Source organism: Rutidosis leptorrhynchoides, chromosome 7 (assembly GCF_046630445.1).
Source record: "Rutidosis leptorrhynchoides isolate AG116_Rl617_1_P2 chromosome 7, CSIRO_AGI_Rlap_v1, whole genome shotgun sequence".
In the NCBI taxonomy this organism is placed as follows: Eukaryota; Viridiplantae; Streptophyta; class Magnoliopsida; order Asterales; family Asteraceae; genus Rutidosis; species Rutidosis leptorrhynchoides.
Window position 1 is genome coordinate 307711293 of NC_092339.1, and position 21413 is coordinate 307732705.

General features: G+C 32.8%; 1 protein-coding gene across 6 annotated transcripts; it reads left to right on the plus strand.

Annotated features, from left to right (window-relative positions):
* The first annotated feature begins 11743 nt into the window (after positions 1-11743).
* Positions 11744-19459, plus strand: LOC139858786 (ADP-ribosylation factor GTPase-activating protein AGD2-like). Of its 6 annotated transcripts, none has more exons than XM_071847618.1 (19): positions 11744-11887; positions 12415-12491; positions 12732-12832; positions 12934-13004; positions 13192-13254; positions 13558-13602; positions 13815-13880; positions 13978-14025; positions 14128-14223; positions 14301-14342; positions 14431-14631; positions 15462-15593; positions 15690-15908; positions 16696-16779; positions 16859-17131; positions 17212-17327; positions 17583-17679; positions 18100-18539; positions 19069-19459. In XM_071847618.1, the coding sequence occupies exons 1-19, from the start codon at positions 11840-11842 to the stop codon at positions 19181-19183; spliced, it is 2334 nt and encodes a 777-aa protein (XP_071703719.1). In that variant the 5' UTR covers positions 11744-11839; the 3' UTR covers positions 19184-19459. The 6 variants fall into 6 exon arrangements, with proteins under 6 accessions (XP_071703719.1, XP_071703721.1, XP_071703720.1 ...); XM_071847620.1 differs by having other exon boundaries at positions 17604-17679; XM_071847619.1 differs by having other exon boundaries at positions 12433-12491.
* Positions 19460-21413: the final 1954 nt, after the last annotated feature.

Here is a 21413-nt window from a genome sequence, read left to right on the forward strand (position 1 = left end):
GGAAAACCGGGCCACATTATTAGAAATTGCCCGAACCAGGAGAACACGAATGGACAAGGCCGCGGAAGAGTTTTCAATATTAATGCGGCAGAGGCACAGGAAGACCCGGAGCTTGTTACGGGTACGTTTCTTATTGACAATAAATCTGCTTACGTTTTATTTGATTCGGGTGCGGATAGAAGCTATATGAGTAGAGATTTTTATGCTAAATTAAGTTGTCCATTGACGCCGTTGGATAGTAAATTTTTACTCGAATTAGCAAATGGTAAATTAATTTCAGCAGATAATATATGTCGGAATCGAGAAATTAAACTAGTTAGCGAAACATTTAAGATTGACTTGTACCAGTAGAGTTAGGGAGTTTTGATGTGATAATCGGTATGGACTGGTTGAAAGAAGTGAAAGCAGAGATCGTTTGTTACAAAAATGCAATTCGCATTATACGAGAAAAAGGAAAACCCTTAATGGTGTACGGAGAAAAGGGCAACACAAAGCTACATCTTATTAGTAATTTGAAAGCACAAAAACTAATAAGAAAAGGTTGCTATGCTGTTCTAGCACACGTCGAGAAAGTACAAACTGAAGAAAAGAGCATCAATGATGTTCAAGTCGCAAAAGAATTTCCCGATGTATTTCCGAAAGAATTACCGGGATTACCCCCACATCGATCCGTTGAATTTCAAATAGATCTTGTACCAGGAGCTGCACCAATAGCTTGTGCTCCTTACAGACTCGCACCCAGCGAGATGAAAGAACTGCAAAGCCAATTACAAGAACTTTTAGAGCGTGGTTTCATTCGACCAAGCACATCACCGTGGGGAGCTCCTGTTTTGTTTGTCAAGAAGAAAGATGGTACATTCAGGTTGTGTATCAACTACCGAGAGTTGAACAAACTTACCATCAAGAACCGCTACCCACTACTGAGAATTGACGACTTATTTGATCAACTACAAGGCTCGTCGGTTTATTCGAAGATCGATTTACGTTCTGGATATCATCAAATGCGAGTAAAGGAAGATGATATTCCAAAAACTGCTTTTAGGACGCGTTATGGTCATTACGAGTTTATGGTTATGCCGTTTGGATTGACTAACGCACCAGCTGTGTTCATGGACCTTATGAACCGAGTGTGTGGGCCATATCTTGACAAGTTTGTCATTGTTTTCATCGATGACATACTTATTTACTCAAAGAATGATCAAGAGCACGAAGAACATTTGAGAAAAGTGCTAGAAGTATTGAGGAAAGAAAAACTGTACGCTAAGTTTTCAAAGTGTGCATTTTGGTTGGAAGAAGTTCAATTCCTCGGTCACATAGTGAACAAAGAAGGTATCCAGGTGGACCCGGCAAAGATCGAAACCGTTGAAAAGTGGGAAACCCCAAAAACTCCGAAGCATATACGTCAATTTTTAGGATTTGGCGGGTTACTACAGAAGATTCATCCAAGATTTCTCCAAAATAGCAAAACCCTTGACTGCATTAACGCATAAAGGGAAGAAATTTGAATGGAAGGATGAACAAGAGAAGGCGTTTCAGTTATTGAAGAAAAAGCTAACTACGGCACCTATATTGTCATTGCCTGAAGGGAATGATGATTTTGTGATATATTGTGACGCCTCAAATCAAGGTCTCGGTTGTGTATTAATGCAACGAACAAAGGTAATTGCTTATGCGTCTAGACAATTGAAGATTCACGAGCAAAATTATACGACGCATGATTTGGAATTAGGCGCGGTTGTTTTTGCATTAAAGACATGGAGGCACTACTTATATGGGGTCAAAAGTATTATATATACCGACCACAAAAGTCTTCAACACATATTTAATCAAAAACAACTGAATATAAGGCAGCGTAGGTGGATTGAATTGTTGAATGATTACGACTTTAAGATTCGTTACCACCTGGGGAAGGCAAATGTGGTAGCCGACGCCTTGAGCAGGAAGGACAGAGAACCCATTCGAGTAAAATCTATGAATATAATGATTCACAATAACCTTACTACTCAAATAAAGGAGGCGCAACAAGGAGTTTTAAAAGAGGGAAATTTAAAGGATGAAATACCCAAAGGATCGGAGAAGCATCTTAATATTCGGGAAGACGGAACTCGGTATAGGGCTGAAAGGATTTGGGTACCAAAATTTGGAGATATGATAGAAATGGTACTTAGAGAAGCTCATAAAACCAGATACTCAATACATCCTGGAACGGGGAAGATGTACAAGGATCTCAAGAAACATTTTTGGTGGTCGGGTATGAAAGCCGATGTTGCTAAATACGAAGGAGAATGTTTGACGTGTTCTAAGGTCAAAGCTGAGCATCAGAAACTATCAGGTCTACTTCAACAACCCGAAATCCCGGAATGGAAATGGGAAAACATTACCATGGATTTCATCACTAAATTGCCAAGGACTGCAAGTGGTTTTGACACTATTTGGGTAATAGTTGATCGTCTCACCAAATCAGCACACTTCCTGCCAATAAGAGAAGATGAAAAGATGGAGAAGTTAGCACGACTGTATTTGAAGGAAGTCGTCTCCAGACATGGAATACCAATCTCTATTATCTCTGATAGGGATGGCAGATTTATTTCAAGATTCTGGCAGACATTACAGCAAGCATTAGGAACTCTTCTAGACATGAGTACTGCCTATCATCCACAAACTGATGGGCAGAGCGAAAGGACGATACAAACGCTTGAAGACATGCTACGAGCATGTGTTATTGATTTCGGAAATAGTTGGGATCGACATCTACCGTTAGCAGAATTTTCCTACAACAACAGCTACCATTCAAGCATTGAGATGGCGCCGTTTGAAGCACTTTATGGTAGAAAGTGCAGGTCTCCTATTTGTTGGAGTGAAGTGGGGGATAGACAGATTACGGGTCCGGAGATAATACAAGAAACTACCGAGAAGATCATCCAAATTCACCAACGGTTGAAAACCGCCCAAAGTCGACAAAAGAGCTACGCTGACATTAAAAGAAAAGATATAGAATTTGAAATTGGAGAGATGGTCATGCTTAAAGTTGCACCTTGGAAAGGCGTTGTTCGATTTGGTAAACGAGGGAAATTAAATCCAAGGTATATTGGACCATTCAAGATTATTGATCGTGTCGGACCAGTAGCTTACCGACTTGAGTTACCTCAACAACTCGCGGCTGTACATAACACTTTCCACATCTCAAATTTGAAGAAATGTTTTGCTAAAGAAGATCTCACTATTCAGTTGGACGAAATCCAAATCAATGAAAAACTTCAATTCATTGAAGAACCCGTCGAAATAATGGATCGTGAGGTTAAGAGACTTAAACAAAACAAGATACCGATTGTTAAGGTTCGATGGAATGCTCGTAGAGGACCCGAGTTCACCTGGGAGCGTGAAGATCAAATGAAGAAGAAATACCCGCATTTATTTCCAGAAGATATGTCAACACCTCCAACTGCTTAAAATTTCGGGACGAAATTTATTTAACGGGTAGGTACTGTAGTGACCCAAACTTTTCCATGTTTATATATATATTAAATGAAATTGTTATTTACATGATTAAGTGTTTCCAAAATGTTAAGCAATCAAACTTGTTAAGACTTGATTAATTGAAATAGGTTTCATATAGACAATTGACCACCCAAGTTGACCGGTGATTCACGAACGTTAAAACTTGTAAAAACTATACGATGACATATATATGGTTATATATATAGTTAACATGATTTTATTATAAGTATGTATCTCATTAGGTATTTTAACAATGAGTTATATACATAAAAATGAGACTATTAATTTAAGAAACTCGAAAACGATATATATAACGATTATCGTTATAACAACGTCTTACTAGGTACATATGAATCATATTAAGATATTGATACACTTGGTTAATTATATTAAATGATAAGTAAACATATCATTAAGTATATTAACAATGAACTACATATGTAAAAACAAGACTACTAACTTAATGATTTTGAAACGAGACATATATGTAACGATTATCGTTGTAACCACATTTAATGTATATATATATATATATCATATTAAGAGATATTTATACATCATAATATCATGATAATATAATAATTTAAAATCTCATTTGATATTATAAACATTGGGTTAACAACACTTAACAAGATCGATAACCTAAAGGTTTCAAAACAACACTTACATGTAACGACTAACGATGACTTAACGACTCAGTTAAAATGTATACACATGTAGTGTTTTAATTTGTATTCATATACTTTTGAAAGACTTCAAGACACTTATCAAAATACTTCTACTTAACAAAAATGCTTACAATTACATCCTCCTTCAGTTTCATCAACAATTCTACTCGTATGCACCCGTATTCATACTCGTACAATACACAGCTTTTAGATGTATGTACTATTGGTATATACACTCCAATGATCAGCTCTTAGCAGCCCATGTGAGTCACCTAACACATGTGGGAACCATCATTTGGCAACTAGCATGAAATATCTAATAAAATTACAAAAATATGAGTAATCATTCATGACTTATTTACATGAAAATAAAATTACATATCCTTTATATCTAATCCATACACCAATGACCAAAAACACCTACAAACACTTTAATTCTTCAATTTCCTTCATCTAATTGATCTCTCTCAAGTTCTATCTTCAAGTTCTAAGTGTTCTTCATAAATTCCAAAAGTTCTAGTTTCATAAAATCAAGAATACTTTCAAGATTGCAAGTTTACTTCCAAGTTTTCTAAATCCATTCCAAGTAATCATCCAAGATCAAGAAACCTTTGTTACTTACAGTAGGTTATCTTTCTAATACAAGGTAATAATCATATTCAAACTTTAATTCAATTTCTATAACTATAACAATCTTATTTCGAGTGGAAATCTTACTTGAAATTGTTTTCGTGTCATGATTCTGCTTCAAGAACTTTCAAGCCATCCAAGGATCCTTTGAAGCTAGATCTATTTTTCTCATTTCTAGTAGGTTTATCCAAGGAACTTGAGGTAGTAATGATATTCATAACATCATTCGATTCATACATATAAAGCTATCTTATTCGAAGGTTTAAACTTGTAATCACTAGAACATAGTTTAGTTAATTCTAAACTTGTTCGCAAATAAAAGTTAATCCTTCTAACTTGACTTTTAAAATCAACTAAACACATGTTCTATATCTATATGATATGCTAACTTAATGATTTAAAACATGGAAACATGAAAAACACCGTAAAACCGGATTTACGCCGTCGTAGTAACACCGCGGGCTGTTTTGGGTTAGTTAATTAAAAACTATGATAAACTTTGATTTAAAAGTTGTTATTCTGAGAAAATGATTTTTATTATGAACATGAAACTATATCCAAAAATTATGGTTAAACTCAAAGTGGAAGTATGTTTTCTAAAATGGTCATCTAGACGTCGTTCTTTCGACTGAAATGACTACCTTTACAAAAACGACTTGTAACTTATTTTTCTGACTATAAACCTATACTTTTTCTATTTAGAATCATAAAATATAGTTCAATATGAAACCATAGCAATTTGATTCACTCAAAACGGATTTAAAATGAAGAAGTTATGGGTAAAACAAGATTGAATAATTTTTCTCATTTTAGCTACGTGAAAATTGGTAACAAATCTATTCCAACCATATCTTAATCAACTTGTATTGTATATTATGTAATCTTGAGATACCATAGACACGTATACAATGTTTCAACCTATCATGTCGACACATCTATATATATTTCGGAACAACCATAGACACTCTATATGTGAATGTTGGAGTTAGCTATACAGGGTTGAGGTTGATTCCAAAATATATATATAGTTTGAGTTGTGATCAATACTGAGATACGTATACACTGGGTCGTGGATTGATTCAAGATAATATTTATCGATTTATTTCTGTACATCTAACTGTGGACAACTAGTTGTAGGTTACTAACGAGGACAGCTGACTTAATAAACTTAAAACATCAAAATATATTAAAAGTGTTGTAAATATATTTTGAACATACTTTGATATATATGTATATATTGTTATAGGTTCGTGAATCAACCAGTGGCCAAGTCTTACTTCCCGACGAAGTAAAAATCTGTGAAAGTGAGTTATAGTCCCACTTTTAAAATCTAATATTTTTGGGATGAGAATACATGCAGGTTTTATAAATGATTTACAAAATAGACACAAGTACGTGAAACTACATTCTATGGTTGAATTATCGAAATCGAATATGCCCCTTTTAATTAAGTCTGGTAATCTACGAATTAGGGAACAGACACCCTAATTGACGCGAATCCTAAAGATAGATATATTGGGCCTAACAAACCCCATCCAAAGTACCGGATGCTTTAGTACTTCGAAATTTATATCATATCCTAAGGGTGTCCCAGAATGATGGGGATATTTTTATATATATGCATCTTGTTAATGTCGGTTACCAGGTGTTCACCATATGGATGATTTTTATCTCTATGTATGGGATGTGTATTGAAATATGAAATCTTGTGGTCTATTGTTACGATTTGATATATATAGGTTAAACCTATAACTCACCAACATTTTTGTTGACGTTTAAAGCATGTTTATTCTCAGGTGAATACTAAGAGCTTTCGCTGTTGCATACTAAAATAAGGACAAGATTTGGAGTCCATGTTTGTATGATATTGTGTAAAAACTGCATTCAAGAAACTGATTTCGATGTAACATATTTGTATTGTAAACCATTATGTAATGGTCGTGTGTAAACAGGATATTTTAGATTATCATTATTTGATAATCTACGTAAAGCTTTTTAAACCTTTATTTATGAAATAAAGGTTATGGTTTGTTTTAAAAATGAATGCAGTCTTTGAAAAACGTCTCATTTAGAGGTCAAAACCTCGCAACGAAATCAATTAATATGGAACGTTTTTAATCAATAAGAACGAGACATTTCATGTTAGGCCCAATAGATCTATCTTTAGGATTCACGTCAATTAGGGTGTCTGTTCCCTAATTCTTAGATTACCAGACTTAATAAAAAGGGGCATATTCGATTTCGATAATTCAACCATAGAATGTAGTTTCACGTACTTGTGTCTATTTTGTAAATCATTTATAAAACCTGCATGTATTCTCATCCCAAAAATATTAGATTTTAAATGTGGGACTATAACTCACTTTCACAGATATTTCCTTCCTCTGAAATAAGACTTGGCCACGGATCGATTCACGAACCTATACAAATATGTACATATATATCAAAGTATGATCAAAATATAATTACAACCATTTTTATTATGTTTTAAAGATTTGAGTGTATTAAGTCAACTGTCCTCGTTAATAACCTACAACTAGTTGTCCACAGTTAGATGTACAGAAATAAATTGATGTATATTATCTTGAATCAATCCACGACCCAGTGTATACACGTCTCAGGCTAGATCACAACTCAAAGTATATATATTTTTGGAATCAACCTCAACCCTGTATAGCTAACTCCAACATTACTGCATATAGAGTGTCTATAGTTGTTCCAAATAATATATATACATGGGTCGATATGATATGTCAAAACATTTGCATACGTGTCTATGGTATTCCAAGATTACATAATATATTAGAATATATGTATAATACAATATAAGTTAGCTAGGATATGATTTGTATAGATTTGTTAAACATTTCCCGTAGCTAAAAAGATCAAAAATATCCAATCTTGTTTTACCCATAACTTCTTCATTTTAAATCCGTTTTGAGTGAATCAAATTGCTATGGTTTCATATTGAACTCTAATTTAAGAATCCAAACATAAAAAGTATAGATTTATAGTCGGAAATTTAAGTTACATGTCAATTACTAAAGAGGTAGTCATTTCCGTTGAAAGAACGACATCTTGATGACCATTTTGAAAAACATACTTTCGCTTTGAGTTTAACCAAGATTTTTGGATATAGTTTCATGTTCATATGAAAAATCATTTTCCCAGAAGAACAACTTTTAAATCAAAGTTTATCATAGTTTTTAATTATCCAAACCAAAACAGCCCCCGGTTTCACTACGACGGCGTATATCCGATTTTATGGTGTTCATCGTGTTTCCAGGTTTTAAATCATTAAGTTAGAATATCATATAGATATAGAACATGTGTTTAGTTGATTTTAAAAGTCAAGTTAGAAGGATTAACTTTTGTTTGCGAACAAGTTTAGAATTAACTAAATTGTGTTCTAGTGATTACAAGTTTAAACCTTCGAATCAAATAGCTTTATATGTATGAATCGAATGATGTTATGAACACCATTACTACCTCAAGTTTTCTGGATAAAACTAATGGAAATGAGAAAAATAGATCTAGCTTCAAAGGATCCTTGGATGGCTTGAAAGTTCTTGAAGCAGAATCATGACACGAAAACAGTTCAAGTAAGATTTTCACTCGAAATAAGATTGTTATAGTTGTAGAAATTGAATCAAAGTTTGAATATGAATATTACCTTGAATTAGAAAGATAACCTACTGTAAATAACAAAGGTTCCTTGATCTTATATGATTACTTGGAATGGATTAGAAAGCTTGGAAGTAGACTTGCAAACTTGGAAGTATTCTTGATTTTTATGAAACTATACTTATGGAATTTATGAAGAACACTTAGAACTTGAAGATGGAACTTGAGAGAGATCAATTAGATGAATAAAATTGAAGAATGAAAGTGTTTGTAGGTGTTTTTGGTCGTTGGTATATGGATTAGATATAAAGGATATGTAATTTTGTTTTCATGTAAATAAGTCATGAATGATTACTAATATTTTTATAATTTTATGAGATATTTCATGCTAGTTGCCAAATGATGATTCTCACATGTGTTAGGTGACTCACATGGGCTGCTAAGAGCTGATCATTGGAGTGTATATATCAATAGTACATACATCTAAAAGCTGTGTATTGTACGAGTACGAATACAGGTGCATACGAGTAGAATTGTTGATGAAACTGAACCAGGATGTAATTGTAAGCATTTTTGTTAAGTAGAAGTACTTTGATATGTGTCTTGAAGTCTTTCAAAAGTGTAAGAATACATATCAAAACACAACATGTATATACATTCTAATGGAGTCGTTAAGTCTTCGTTAGTCGTTACATGTAAGTGTTGTTTTGAAACCTTTAAGTTAACGATCTCAATTAATGTTGTTAACCCAATGTTTATTATATCAAATGAGATGTTAAATTATTATATTATCATGATATTATGATGTATGAATATCTCTTAATATGATATATACATTAAAATATCGTTACAACGATAATCGTTACAACGATAATCGTTACAACGATAATCGTTACAACGATAATCGTTACATATAAGTCTCGTTTCGTAATTCTTGAGTTAGTAGTCTTGTTTTTACATATATAGTTCATTGTTAACATACTTAATGATATATTTAAATATCATTTTATCATGTTAAATATAGTGTATCAATATCTTAATATGATACATATGTATTTAGTAGACGTTATCATAACGATAATCGTTATATATATCATTTCGAGTTTCTTAACTTAGTAATCTCATTTCTTATGTATATCACACATTGTTAATATACTTAGTGAGATACTTATTCATCATAATCTCATGTCAACCATATATATATGTCTATATATACCACAACATGTAGTTTTTACAAATTTGTAACGTTCGTGAATCGCCGGTCAACTTGGGTGATCAATTGTCTATATGAAACTTATTTCATTTAATCAAGTCTTAACAAGTTTGATTGCTTAACATGTTGGAAACATTTAGTCATGTAAATATCAATCTCAATTAATATATATAAACATGGAAAAGTTTGGGTCACTACACTAAGCTCAATGTTGATTATAATGTGTTAATTTGCAAACCGCGGACTAAACAAGTCTTAGGGTGCAGTTAATTGACTCTTAATTGAATAGTTTAGCACTAAATGTTGGACCGTGTCTTTGTTTGTGACATACAATGACATATAATGTTGATCCGTTTAACAATATGTGATAAAACATTCATATCTGAAATACCCTTTTAACCATTAACACGTTCATTTCCTTTAATATCCTCCTTATATTATAATTCTTTTATTTAGTTATTAAAAAAGTTACCAAATGGCATTTGGCTTAGCGGTATCGAGGAGCCCCTCTGACCTTTAAGGTCATGGGTTCGAGTCATGTTTAGGACATAATTCGTGTAAAATTATGTAGGGTGCGTGAGTTTGCCGTTCTAAAAAAAGTTGAATCGAAATTATTATCAAACATGTTATTATGGTTAAGAACCAAGTTTAATCAGAATCCTTGAATCAATCATCAATTAATCATGTTGGAGTATGAGACCAATATCAAAATGAACAGAATCATTTTTAAACAAAACAAAATCATACTCTTTCACAGATCATTGTACAAAATTTTTTGCAAACAATACATAAATCTAACAAAAATACATAAATCTAACAAAAAAAAAAAAAAAAAAAAATAAGATTACAACTTTTGTAGTTTATCTTGAACCAAATGCCTTTGAAACCACTTGTACTCGATAAAACAGAACCAAATGTCTTTGGAACAAGAGATAAAACCTTAATGTAGACAAATTGACTAATAAAAAAATGTAAGTTGAAATGAGATATAGTAAAACTAGACACTCTCTCTCTCTCTCTCTCTCTCTCTCTCTCTCTCTCTCTCTCTCTCTCTCTCTCTCTCTCTCTCTCTCTCTCTCACAAATAACGAATATTATTTAAACGTGATCTTCATCAAAAAATTAAGATCCTAACCGATACATCGAAAGAGTTAAAAACCGGACGGTTCAAAATAACTAAGCGTCATAAGTCGACGCTAACGTCAACCGAGCCAAATCACTACAACATAACAACATAAAGAGATCAACCTTAACACACTAGACTATTGACAAATCACAAGCGAAAAGAAATCCACCAACCTAAAATTAAACTAACGAAAAATTTACAAACAAAGAAAAAGCTAAGAGGACCTTTTACCATTCCTTAAATCCGGACATTTTGTAAACTCGGTGATTTTGTGAATATGAAGCCCTTTACCAATTCTCTTAATGTAGACAAATTTACCAAATTAACCAAAAGTAATTATAAATAAATTTAAATATTGAAAAAAATACATAGATAATTTTTAACAGAATAATTACATCAAAAGACAATCCGTGTAACATTTACATTTACATTACATTTCATAAGAATAATCCACATAAAAAGAACTCGGCTAATTAGTTTGAGTAAAACGTGTAAACAACCCGTATAATTAATTTTTTGATAAAATTTGATTGATATAAGATTAATAGAAGGCTATTTAGAATTGTGATTTGAGGAGATTATTAGTGAACGTAAGTAATCATCAAAATACTTTTCTGCATATTGATATTGATAATGAGAAAAATGCAGATTTGAAAAGCAGAATATATTTTTTTCAAAATGCAGTTTTAAAAATGTATAATCTATTTTCTGATTCTGATCATCATGAAAATATAATTAACACCTAATAATTTCTCATTAATTCATCCATCTTAACTTTTCACCGCTGCTCATAATCATCTGACCGATTTAATTTTTACCCCAAATTGATTGCCCAATCACCGCCACCACCGTCATCATCAATCATCAACATTGCAATATTCAATTCAATATAATATTAATTAATTAATTAATTAATTAATAAATTAACTGTAAAATAATAATAAACAATATGACCTTCCCGCGATCTGATCAAATAAACATAAATCAAGAACAAAAAAGAATCCCTAATCTTCATCTTCATCATCCTCCTAATTTCCCCAATTTACTAAAAAAGTATCTTCCCCCAACCCTAACCAATCCCATGACCGCCTTCATCAAACTCGATGATTCACCTACCTTCCAAAAACAGGTTCTTAATTACTCCTACAATGCCTTTTATTCATCTTATTTCTTAATTTGTTATTACTGTAATGCATTTTGAAGTTATTAGGTTTTGCTTGGATCTCAATTAAACTGCGGACACATTATATACCTAATTAGGTTACCATTTTTGAAATTATATTGTTAAGTCTGTCATTATTGTAATGCATCTTGAAGTTATTAGGTTTTGCTTAGATCTTAATCAAACTGCAGACACATTAATTACTTAATTAGGTTACCAATTCCGCATAGTTAGGGTTGTTATTATATTACTAACTATTTGATGATATTAGGTTAACCTAGTATAAATGTGTATGCACACGTTGTAAATATATCTGTTCAATATCATAATGCATCATAATCATATATTAGTTATTACTTGAAAAAGAAGTTTTCGACTTCATGTAAGTAGATATGGAGTATTATCATGTGTTCCGGCGTGTTTTCAGTAATATAAGTAAACAAGTTACTAAGGGAAATGAAGATTCTGAACTGGTATTTTACGTTTTTACATAGGTGCGTTATCTTGAACAGACAACGGATGAGCTAAAAACGCGATGTCAGAAACTACACAAAGGGAGCAAAAAGTATATGTAAGTGTTGAATCACTTATTGCTGTTTGTGTGTTATTGCTACCTTATTTCTGAATCAAGCAGTGAACGAGAAATGATTCAATGTTTGATTTATAAATATGAATGTTATGAACTAATTATGATATAAAATATCTAATTCAACATAATGAATTATATATAAAACGGTATTATCCAAGGATTACTAAATCGGCTTTTGAACCAAAATTTTGGTTAAGGTTATTGAATTATTTTTCTACACAGGGATGGTCTTGGAGAAGCTTGCAATGTTGACTTCATATTTGCAGATGCCTTGGAAGCATTTGGTGGTGGTTTGGATGACCCCGTTAGTGTATCTATTGGAGGTTAGTTTGGTAAATTTATACCTGTATTAATTGGACTTCTATTTATACTGTTGATCTAACAAATGCACATGATAACTTAATTTCTGTTTATAAATTGAAAGGTCCAATAATGTCAAAGTTTGTTTCTGCTTTTCGGGAAATTGAAACGTTTAAGGAGCTTCTTCGGTCTCAAGTAAGTGAACTCATTGCATCTGTTAACCTATAATGATAGCGAATTGGAGTTCATGAAATAATGATTACTCGTTTTGGTTTTGCTATTAAAAAGGAGAGATTAAAGATTGATAATCATCTACTCATGTAATTCATCTTATGTAAGTTCCTGCACTAAGGCTGGATACTTTTGCAAATTGTTTCTGCAGGTTGAACATCTACTCGTTGATCGTTTAAGTCAGTTTTTGGCTGATGATCTTCAAGAAACGAAGGTGATCTTCTCATCTAACAAGAATATTTCTTAAACAGATATTCAAATATGATGGAACCAGTTCTATTATGTTTTATTGTTTTGTATCTCCTAATTACATTGAATGTCTAGCAAAAAGTATTGAGTGCATGGAAGGTTATCTTCAACTTTAAATCACAAAAAGCTAGTTTAGTGTCACATAATAAGATTATTATATTTATATATTATAATATCACCTATTTATATCCCTTCTTCGCCTTTTATCTTAATTTTTACTTTCATTTTACAGTAGTTCATCTATTCTATTTTTTGTTTATGTTCTCAGGACTCACGTAAACGATTCGATAAAGCTTCTCATGCATATGATCAGGTTTATTCACTTTAAGTTCTTATTTGTTTGTTTCCGTTACATCTTATGTTTAGGTACATTTTTAATTTGGTTATTTTCTGTTAGTATACTTGATTTCAAGTTGTCTTTCTAGAAATGATATAATTTAATATTACAAAGAATTCTCATTAACCTTTTCAATATTGTGCTACTATTCGTGAAGGTTAAATTTTATTGATTTTTAATTTATACAGGCTCGTGAAAAGGTTGCTTCTTTGAAGAAGAGTACGCGGGATGAAGTTGTTACTGAATTAGAAGAGGTACGATTTGTCCTTTACGAAATTATATTTTGCATAAAGTATGCTCACAGGAGCTTATTAATTTTTTTATGTATCTTTTATTTATTTTTTTGTGCAGGACCTACAAAACTCAAAATCTGCGTTTGAGAGGAGTAGATTCAATCTAGTATGTCAAATAAATAGTCTCAATCATTTTATATTTTTCGCTGAATATTATCCATTTATTAAGGTTTAAGATTATCTCCTTGGTGTTTTATAAGGAATGCAGGTACACTCTCTCATGAATATAGAAGCAAAAAAGAAATACACGTTTTTAGAATCTCTTAGTGCAATAATGGATGCACATTTGAGATATTTCAAACTGGTGGGTGGTTTGAAAACCTCAAACGCCATCTAATATTTACTATGCCAAATTTGTACTTATTTGTTTTGACTTTATAGGGCTACGAATTGTTGAGTCAAATGGAGCCTTTCATTCATCAGGTTCTTTTTTATGTTCTTTTTCCTTTGATGTTTTTTTACCGAAGGTGAAAGATTGGAAAGTTGTAACAGGTGGCGGTGTTGATATCAGGTGTTAACATATGCCCAACAATCTAAGGAACAGTCAAGTATTGAACAAGATAGACTTGCAAAACGAATACAAGAATTTAGGACACAAGCAGAAATGAAAGAGGCTGTGCCTAGCAATGTGGGACGTATAACCGTGAATGGAGTGGGAATGAGTTCTTATAAGAATATAGAAGCGATAATGCAGTCGACTACTAAAGGAACTGTAAGTATAGTTTTTTGCACTGTTGTAAGAGTCGGTTTCGGGACTAGCCCATCCCGAATCGCCCAAAAACGCCTTAAAAGTCGATCAACACTAAAAATTCCGGCTGAATCGGTTATAGTTCAAAAAATTTGGAGTATAATTTTTAAAATTAGATTTTGTTCTATGTATCTATGTTTGAAATTTATGTTCAATGTTTGATATATTTATGTGTAATACATATATGTTTAATTTATTTATTACTAAAAGTCAAAGTTGGTCAACGCTCGACTCGTCCCTCCAAGGTCTCGGTCGACTCGTCCCGAGTCGCGACTTTTACAACCTTGGTTTTTTGTGTGCATGATGTTTCTACTTTGAAGTGTGTACATTGTCACAAGTAGTTACAAATTGTGCTCATGTAGTTATTGATGCATTACCCTTTAGTAGGTGTTTGGATATGTGTTTTAGAAGTTATTATGTGTTCGAATAAATGAATTAGCTAGTTAGCTGCTATTAATAGATAGGTCATGGTGCTTGCAGTGTTTTGCTGTATGAAAATCAATCAGTTCTTTGAGTGTTTGGCAACTTTTGATTGTTTAAGAAATTAATATTAAATGACCTAGAAATTTGATCATATAAAGTCAGGTTTAATGATAGGTAATTACTCATATTGTACCCTTTGATTGATTGATCATGTTGCTGCTAGTAAATGATAGGTTTAATGATAGGTAATTATTCATATTGTACCCTTTGATTTAATGATAGGTAATTATTCAAACTTGTAAAATACTTATTATGACCCTGAGTTGTGATTAGATAATTAGCTGATTGTAATTTTGTGATATTTACTCCAGGTCCAGACCATCAAACAAGGGTATCTACTAAAACGATCTTCAAGTTTGAGAGCAGATTGGAAGAGACGATTCTTTGTTCTTGATAGCCGTGGAAGTTTGTATTATCATCGTATTCTGCCTAACAAACCTGTGGTAAGTTATAGCACATTTATATGTAAATATTGGTTCTTCAGATTGTGACATCATGCTTTTATCATCATCTCGATTGTAAAAATAAATCTTGTTTAGGGTACTCAATCAACCAATTCACTTCAATCTGCTGAACAACAAGGTCGTGTATTCGGGAGGTTTCGAGCTAGGCATAGTAGGGCAGCGTCTCATGATGAGGATAACTTGGAATGTCATACTGTAGATCTTCGTACTTCAACAATAAAAGCAGATGCTGAGGATCTGGATTTGCGTTTGTGCTTTAGGATAATTTCGCCTTTTAAAACTTACACATTGCAGGTCAGAATGGTTTGATCGTTCAGCAGATTCTTTTATAATTCATAAATTAATATGAGGTGGCAATATGGGGGGTTGAGATATGGTGTAAATTTGGTAATATTTTGAAACACGTCAAACTTGGTTAGGTCAGTTGAAACACTATTTGTTCAAAGCTTTTATTATTATTATCTTCTTTATAATTTAGTGTTTGTAATATCACTACACAAATACTTAAGCCCCGTTTGGCTCACGGAATCCAATGGGATTCCGGCGGAATTGGAATTGAATTTAGACGCGTGTCGTGTTTAAATTCATTTCCGTTTCCACCGGAATCCGATTGGATTTCGTGAGCCAAGCAGGGCCTTATATTTTATTGATTTTTTTTTTTAATAAAATGATACAGGAGGTTTTAGGCCTTAGAAACAAACTTAGGATGATAATTGGTCCATGTGACGTGTTTCCTTGCTAGCTTTAGTTTGTCCTATTAGTTCTAAAACATACGCGGTAACTTGGAATTACCCATTTTAAGTAAATCGTCAATAATGCTGTCTGTTTTGCAAGGTTGTAAAACTCACTAGTCGGGGACGAGTCGGTCGGACCTTTGAGGGTCGAGTCAGGCATTGACCAACGTTGACTTTTAGTATTAAATAAATTAAACACACACCCACACAAACTGACGCGTTGGCCGACTGTTACAACAGTGCTGTTTTGTCTAGTCATGCAAAAAATATTCTTGTTATATTGTTTGTATAGAATTATGCAATCATTAGTGTATTAGCTCTTCTTAATCTGTATGTGGTTTTGGCAGGCTGAGAATGAAGTTGATAGGACTGATTGGATGAACAAGATTACAGGCGTGATAGCAACTCTCTTGAACTCCCAGATGAAACAGGTTATAAATTAATCTCTTTGAAATATCATCAATAAATTACTTTCCATGTTCTTATCTTATTACTGTAAAACTTCTGCAGACACATTTTAGCAGAAATCATTTGGGAAGCACCCTTGAATCAGTTGGTGAAGATTATGCTGATTCACAAAATGATAACATGGAATCTATACTCGATAACTTGAACATCGATCAAACAGATTGTGTTTCTAGCGTTCTTCGAGAGATTCCTGGTAATGAATTATGTGCAGAATGCAGTGCACCTGATCCTGATTGGGCATCTCTTAATTTAGGCATATTAATGTGCATTGAATGCTCTGGTGTACATCGAAATCTAGGGGTTCACATATCAAAGGTGGGTTCTTAAAATTATGCATATTGAGGTTTTCACTTGTTCATATCTGAACTACGCCATTATGTTTCGAACTACTACAGGTTAGGTCAATCAGTCTCGATGTGAAAGTTTGGGAACCGAGTGTGATGGATTTGTTTCAGAGTTTGGGCAATAAATACTGCAATTCCATATGGGAAAATCGGCTTCAAACTAGTAGGTAAGTTTTACCTAAATTTCTAACTGTCTTTTATCGTGCCAACAAACATTTCTTTATGTTGTGAAAAAGGGTCATTTCTTTAAGTGGCTCCCAGAAAACTAATTGCATGCTGACATGGTTGAAGATCATCTTAAGTAAAAAATTTGCAACTGTGATCGTTTCTTCATTGAAATAACAGAAATCTGACCAAAAGATGTTACCTTTTTGCAATCAACCTTCATAATTTGTTGTATTGAAGTCTCGCGCTAACCTCAGATGTTTGGACAAAATATTTAGTGATGATGAAACAATCGTTAACAAACCTAGTCCCGGGGATGCATTTCAACAGAGGGAGAAGTATATTATTTCAAAGGTATATGATGTCAAATTGCGTACTGAATTTTGATTTAAAATAGCCATAATTGCTTAAATAGTCCCTGTGGTTTCACCCGTATTGCTGGCTTAGTCCATGTGGTTTTTTTATGGATATAGTCCTCGAGGTTGTCAATGTTGTTGAGATAGTCCCTGTGGTTTCACCCATAGTTACTGAAATAGTCCCTGTGGTTTCATCCAAAATTGCTGAAACAGTCCCTGCGGTTGTACTTGTACCCAATAGGGACTATCTCAGCAAAATTGACAACCATGACTATATCCATGAAAAAAAAACCACATTGGACTAAACTAGAAATATGGGTGAAATCACAGGGACTATTTCAGCAATTATGTCTTTAAAATAATTTTACTTGTAAAAACTCAGAAATGTAAATCATGTTTTTGTTTTGATATAATTCAGTATGTGGAGAAGCGGTTAGTCCCTGAAGCAGGACCGTCCCCTACAAACCCTTCCTATGCCACTATGATATGGGAAGCAGTTAAGATTAATGATATACGTGAAGTATATAGACTAATTGCTATATCACATACCAATATAGTTAACACTACATACAATGAGGTGGCTGGTGCTGATTTGTTTCACAATCGTCATGACATAAATGCTGCTGTAAAAACTGATCCATTAGCTTGTAAAAAGTTGAAGGATTCTAACAAGCCAGAAAATTGTCTTGAAGGGTGTACGTTATTGCATTTAGCATGTGACTCTGGGTATCAAGTGATGATGGAACTGTTATTACAGTTTGGCGCTGATATAAACAGGCCCGATTTTCATGGTAGGACGCCACTTCACCATTGTATCGCTTCTGGCAATAACAAACTGGCCAAATATATGCTAAGAAGGTAATTCTATAAATCTATTATTACTGTCTGAATCGGTATTACTCATTAAATAGGTAAAACTCGGTCAAAGTCAAACTTGGTCAACATCCGAGTACGTCCCGAGTTGCTGAGTACTTCTAAAAAGTCCCAACCAAGTACTCCCCGAGTAGCGATTTATGAAATCTTGATTTTCCTGTAGAGGTATTAAGGTTAAGCGGGTGGGGTGGGTGATGGGTCAAAAAGAGTAATATATTTGTAGGGTGTGAAAAAGGTCGAATTGGGTTGACCCAGAACACTTTCTTGTTTGTTAACAGTTGGTGTGTCAAATATGATTACACACGTCATATTAATATCACTACTAATCTAAGTTTTGGTTGACTTCTGATCTGTCTGACCCTTTTTCTTTTTAGTATAAAATTTTTTCTTCTGCATTTACTGGTTTGACCCATAAAAACTACTCTGTATTAGGATTCGACCTCTACGTAGTTAACAAGTCGAAATTGATCACCTATTTCTTTCATTTATGCTAAAAAAGTGTATCTTGTTTCAGAGGGGCGGTCCCATCTATTAAAGATGGGGGCGGTAGGGCTGCCTTGGAACGAGCTATGGAAATGGGAGCGATTACTGATGACGAGTTACTAATCTTGCTTTACGATGGCAAGTAAAGATTTACCCTAGTGCTGACTTTATTAGTCATTTTGTGTGTCATGTTGATCATATATCAGGTTCCTCGAAAAACAGGAATGTCCCAAAAGGGTAAATTTCACACTGGTAATCTTTTTTGACACCACAGTGTGAGATTTGATCTGTTTGTACTTTTGGTTACTGTAAACATAGATTTTCAGTTTTATGTGTGATCTAATGCTACATTGTGTATATTTTATTTGTAAGAAATTGATGATTGTATGTTGTTGTATACATGTTTACGTCCATATTCTTTGTTTCAATGTCTTTTCTTGTAATATTTCTCGATTCGAACATGTTGTGGATGAATGTTATTCTTAAGTTCCAGAGATCAGTTTCAAGATTGATTGTCGTTAGTTGAATGAGTTGTCAATTTTGTTTACCAGACGAGAAGAATAAAAGATTTAACTTAAACCACAGAAATTGAAGGGTAGAGAGTGCTTCTGAGTCTGATAGATGATGAACGTCATACCTAGAGACTAGGTGATTATGATACAATATATGGAGCACAAACCTAACCATCACATAATAGCCTAGTTCTTCAAACCTCACTGATAACACATCAGTGACTAGTGAAGGGTGAGATGGTCGGAAACAGCGACTCGTGAAAGGGTCGGAAACTACTACAGTTTGGGAGTGTGCTCTACCTCCTTGGATGACTTGAACTGTTTTTTCCAGTGTTGTAAGAAACCCGATTACTCGCCGATTAATCATTTTTAGAAGTAATCCGTTCCGATTTCCAAAACTCCGTCTAATTAAACAGTCAACGTCAATTGATGGATCAAAATCGAAATTGATAATCAAAGTCAGTTAAAGTAAAAAATAGTTAACATTTTAACATGAATTTAAACTAGAATTTTATAGTTTTGAAGCAAAATTTCCAATTTTAGACAATTATGTTAAATTATATTTATATTTATGGTTTTTTTCTATAGTTACAGATATAATTTTTAAATTTTGATATTTAAATGTATACAGTGCAATCCGATTAATCTCCGATTAATCCCCGAATTGCCAATTAATCCTTCCAAAGTCCCGACCGATTAATCCTCGAATAGCAAATTTTGCAACCTTGGTTTTTTCTTTAATTACTTTAATATCTGAGTACAAACTTAACATTACGGAGTATTAGTTTAGCTTTACTTTGAATATACAGGAAATTTAAAGTTTATTATCTAGTAGTAAAAATATAACCAGCCACAAAGGACACTTTTTGTTTCATATAAGAGTATGTACAAAACTTTCAAGGGTCATACTCCAATTCACAATAAATCGTGTAGCTTTATCAAAATATGATCTTTTCTAATGCCATAAATATATCTGTATATGACTATTTTTAACCATGCGTGATGGTAGGTTTGTGAAGCCATAGTGCCCCTATCACGCCTTTAACGTTGCATGATGGCTCAATTTTTTTGGGCGTGATTGATGGCATCACGAGTTGGATCACAGACGTAATAAATTGAATGATATTGTTTATATCACTTTTTTTCACATTTTACTCCCAACTTCTATTCAAATTATCAACCCCCCCCCTCGCTATTTCCCCTTTCTCATCACTACTTACGTGTTTTTACTATAAAATATACATTTACTTGGATGGATTTCCCATCACTACTTACGTGTTTTTACTAAAAAATATACATTTATTTGGATGGATTGAATCCATTCAAATGAACAAATAGCTTGTATACCTTATTTCTATTTTTTTCGAATGACAAACACATGCGCAATTACAAATAGTTTATTAAGAGACTTGAATTCAGAGTCTCAATATTTATAAGTTTTCTTTCTACTACCAAGTCAAAAGTGCTCTCCTTACCTTGTTTCTAAGAATAAAATAGTCCAACTTTTATTTATTATTATACTATTATTATTAATATTAAATATTAATATATATATATATATATATATATATATATATATATATATATATATATATATATATATATATATACAAGAAAGTAGAAATAATACAAATAATAATATTAAATTATTAAAATGAAAAATGCTAATAACAACCCTAAGGGTTGTCATTACGAAATTTGTACATATATGTTTTGATTGTACATTCTAAATAACCATATAGTTTCATGGAGAAAACTACTATTTAACTTACAAATGTACTACTATTATTGCATTAAAAAACTTTTTAATGACAATCCTTAAGGTTGTCATTAACATTTTACTATTAATAATTATAATAAATAA

Coding starts and splice junctions, on each gene's coding strand:
- LOC139858786 (XM_071847618.1), top strand. CDS start 11,840: ATGACCGCCTTCATCAAACTCGATGATTCACCTACCTTCCAAAAACAG. Junction 13,255..13,557: donor ATGATCTTCAAGAAACGAAG/GTGATCTTCTCA, acceptor TTATGTTCTCAG/GACTCACGTAAACGATTCGA. Junction 13,881..13,977: donor TTGTTACTGAATTAGAAGAG/GTACGATTTGTC, acceptor TTTTTTGTGCAG/GACCTACAAAACTCAAAATC.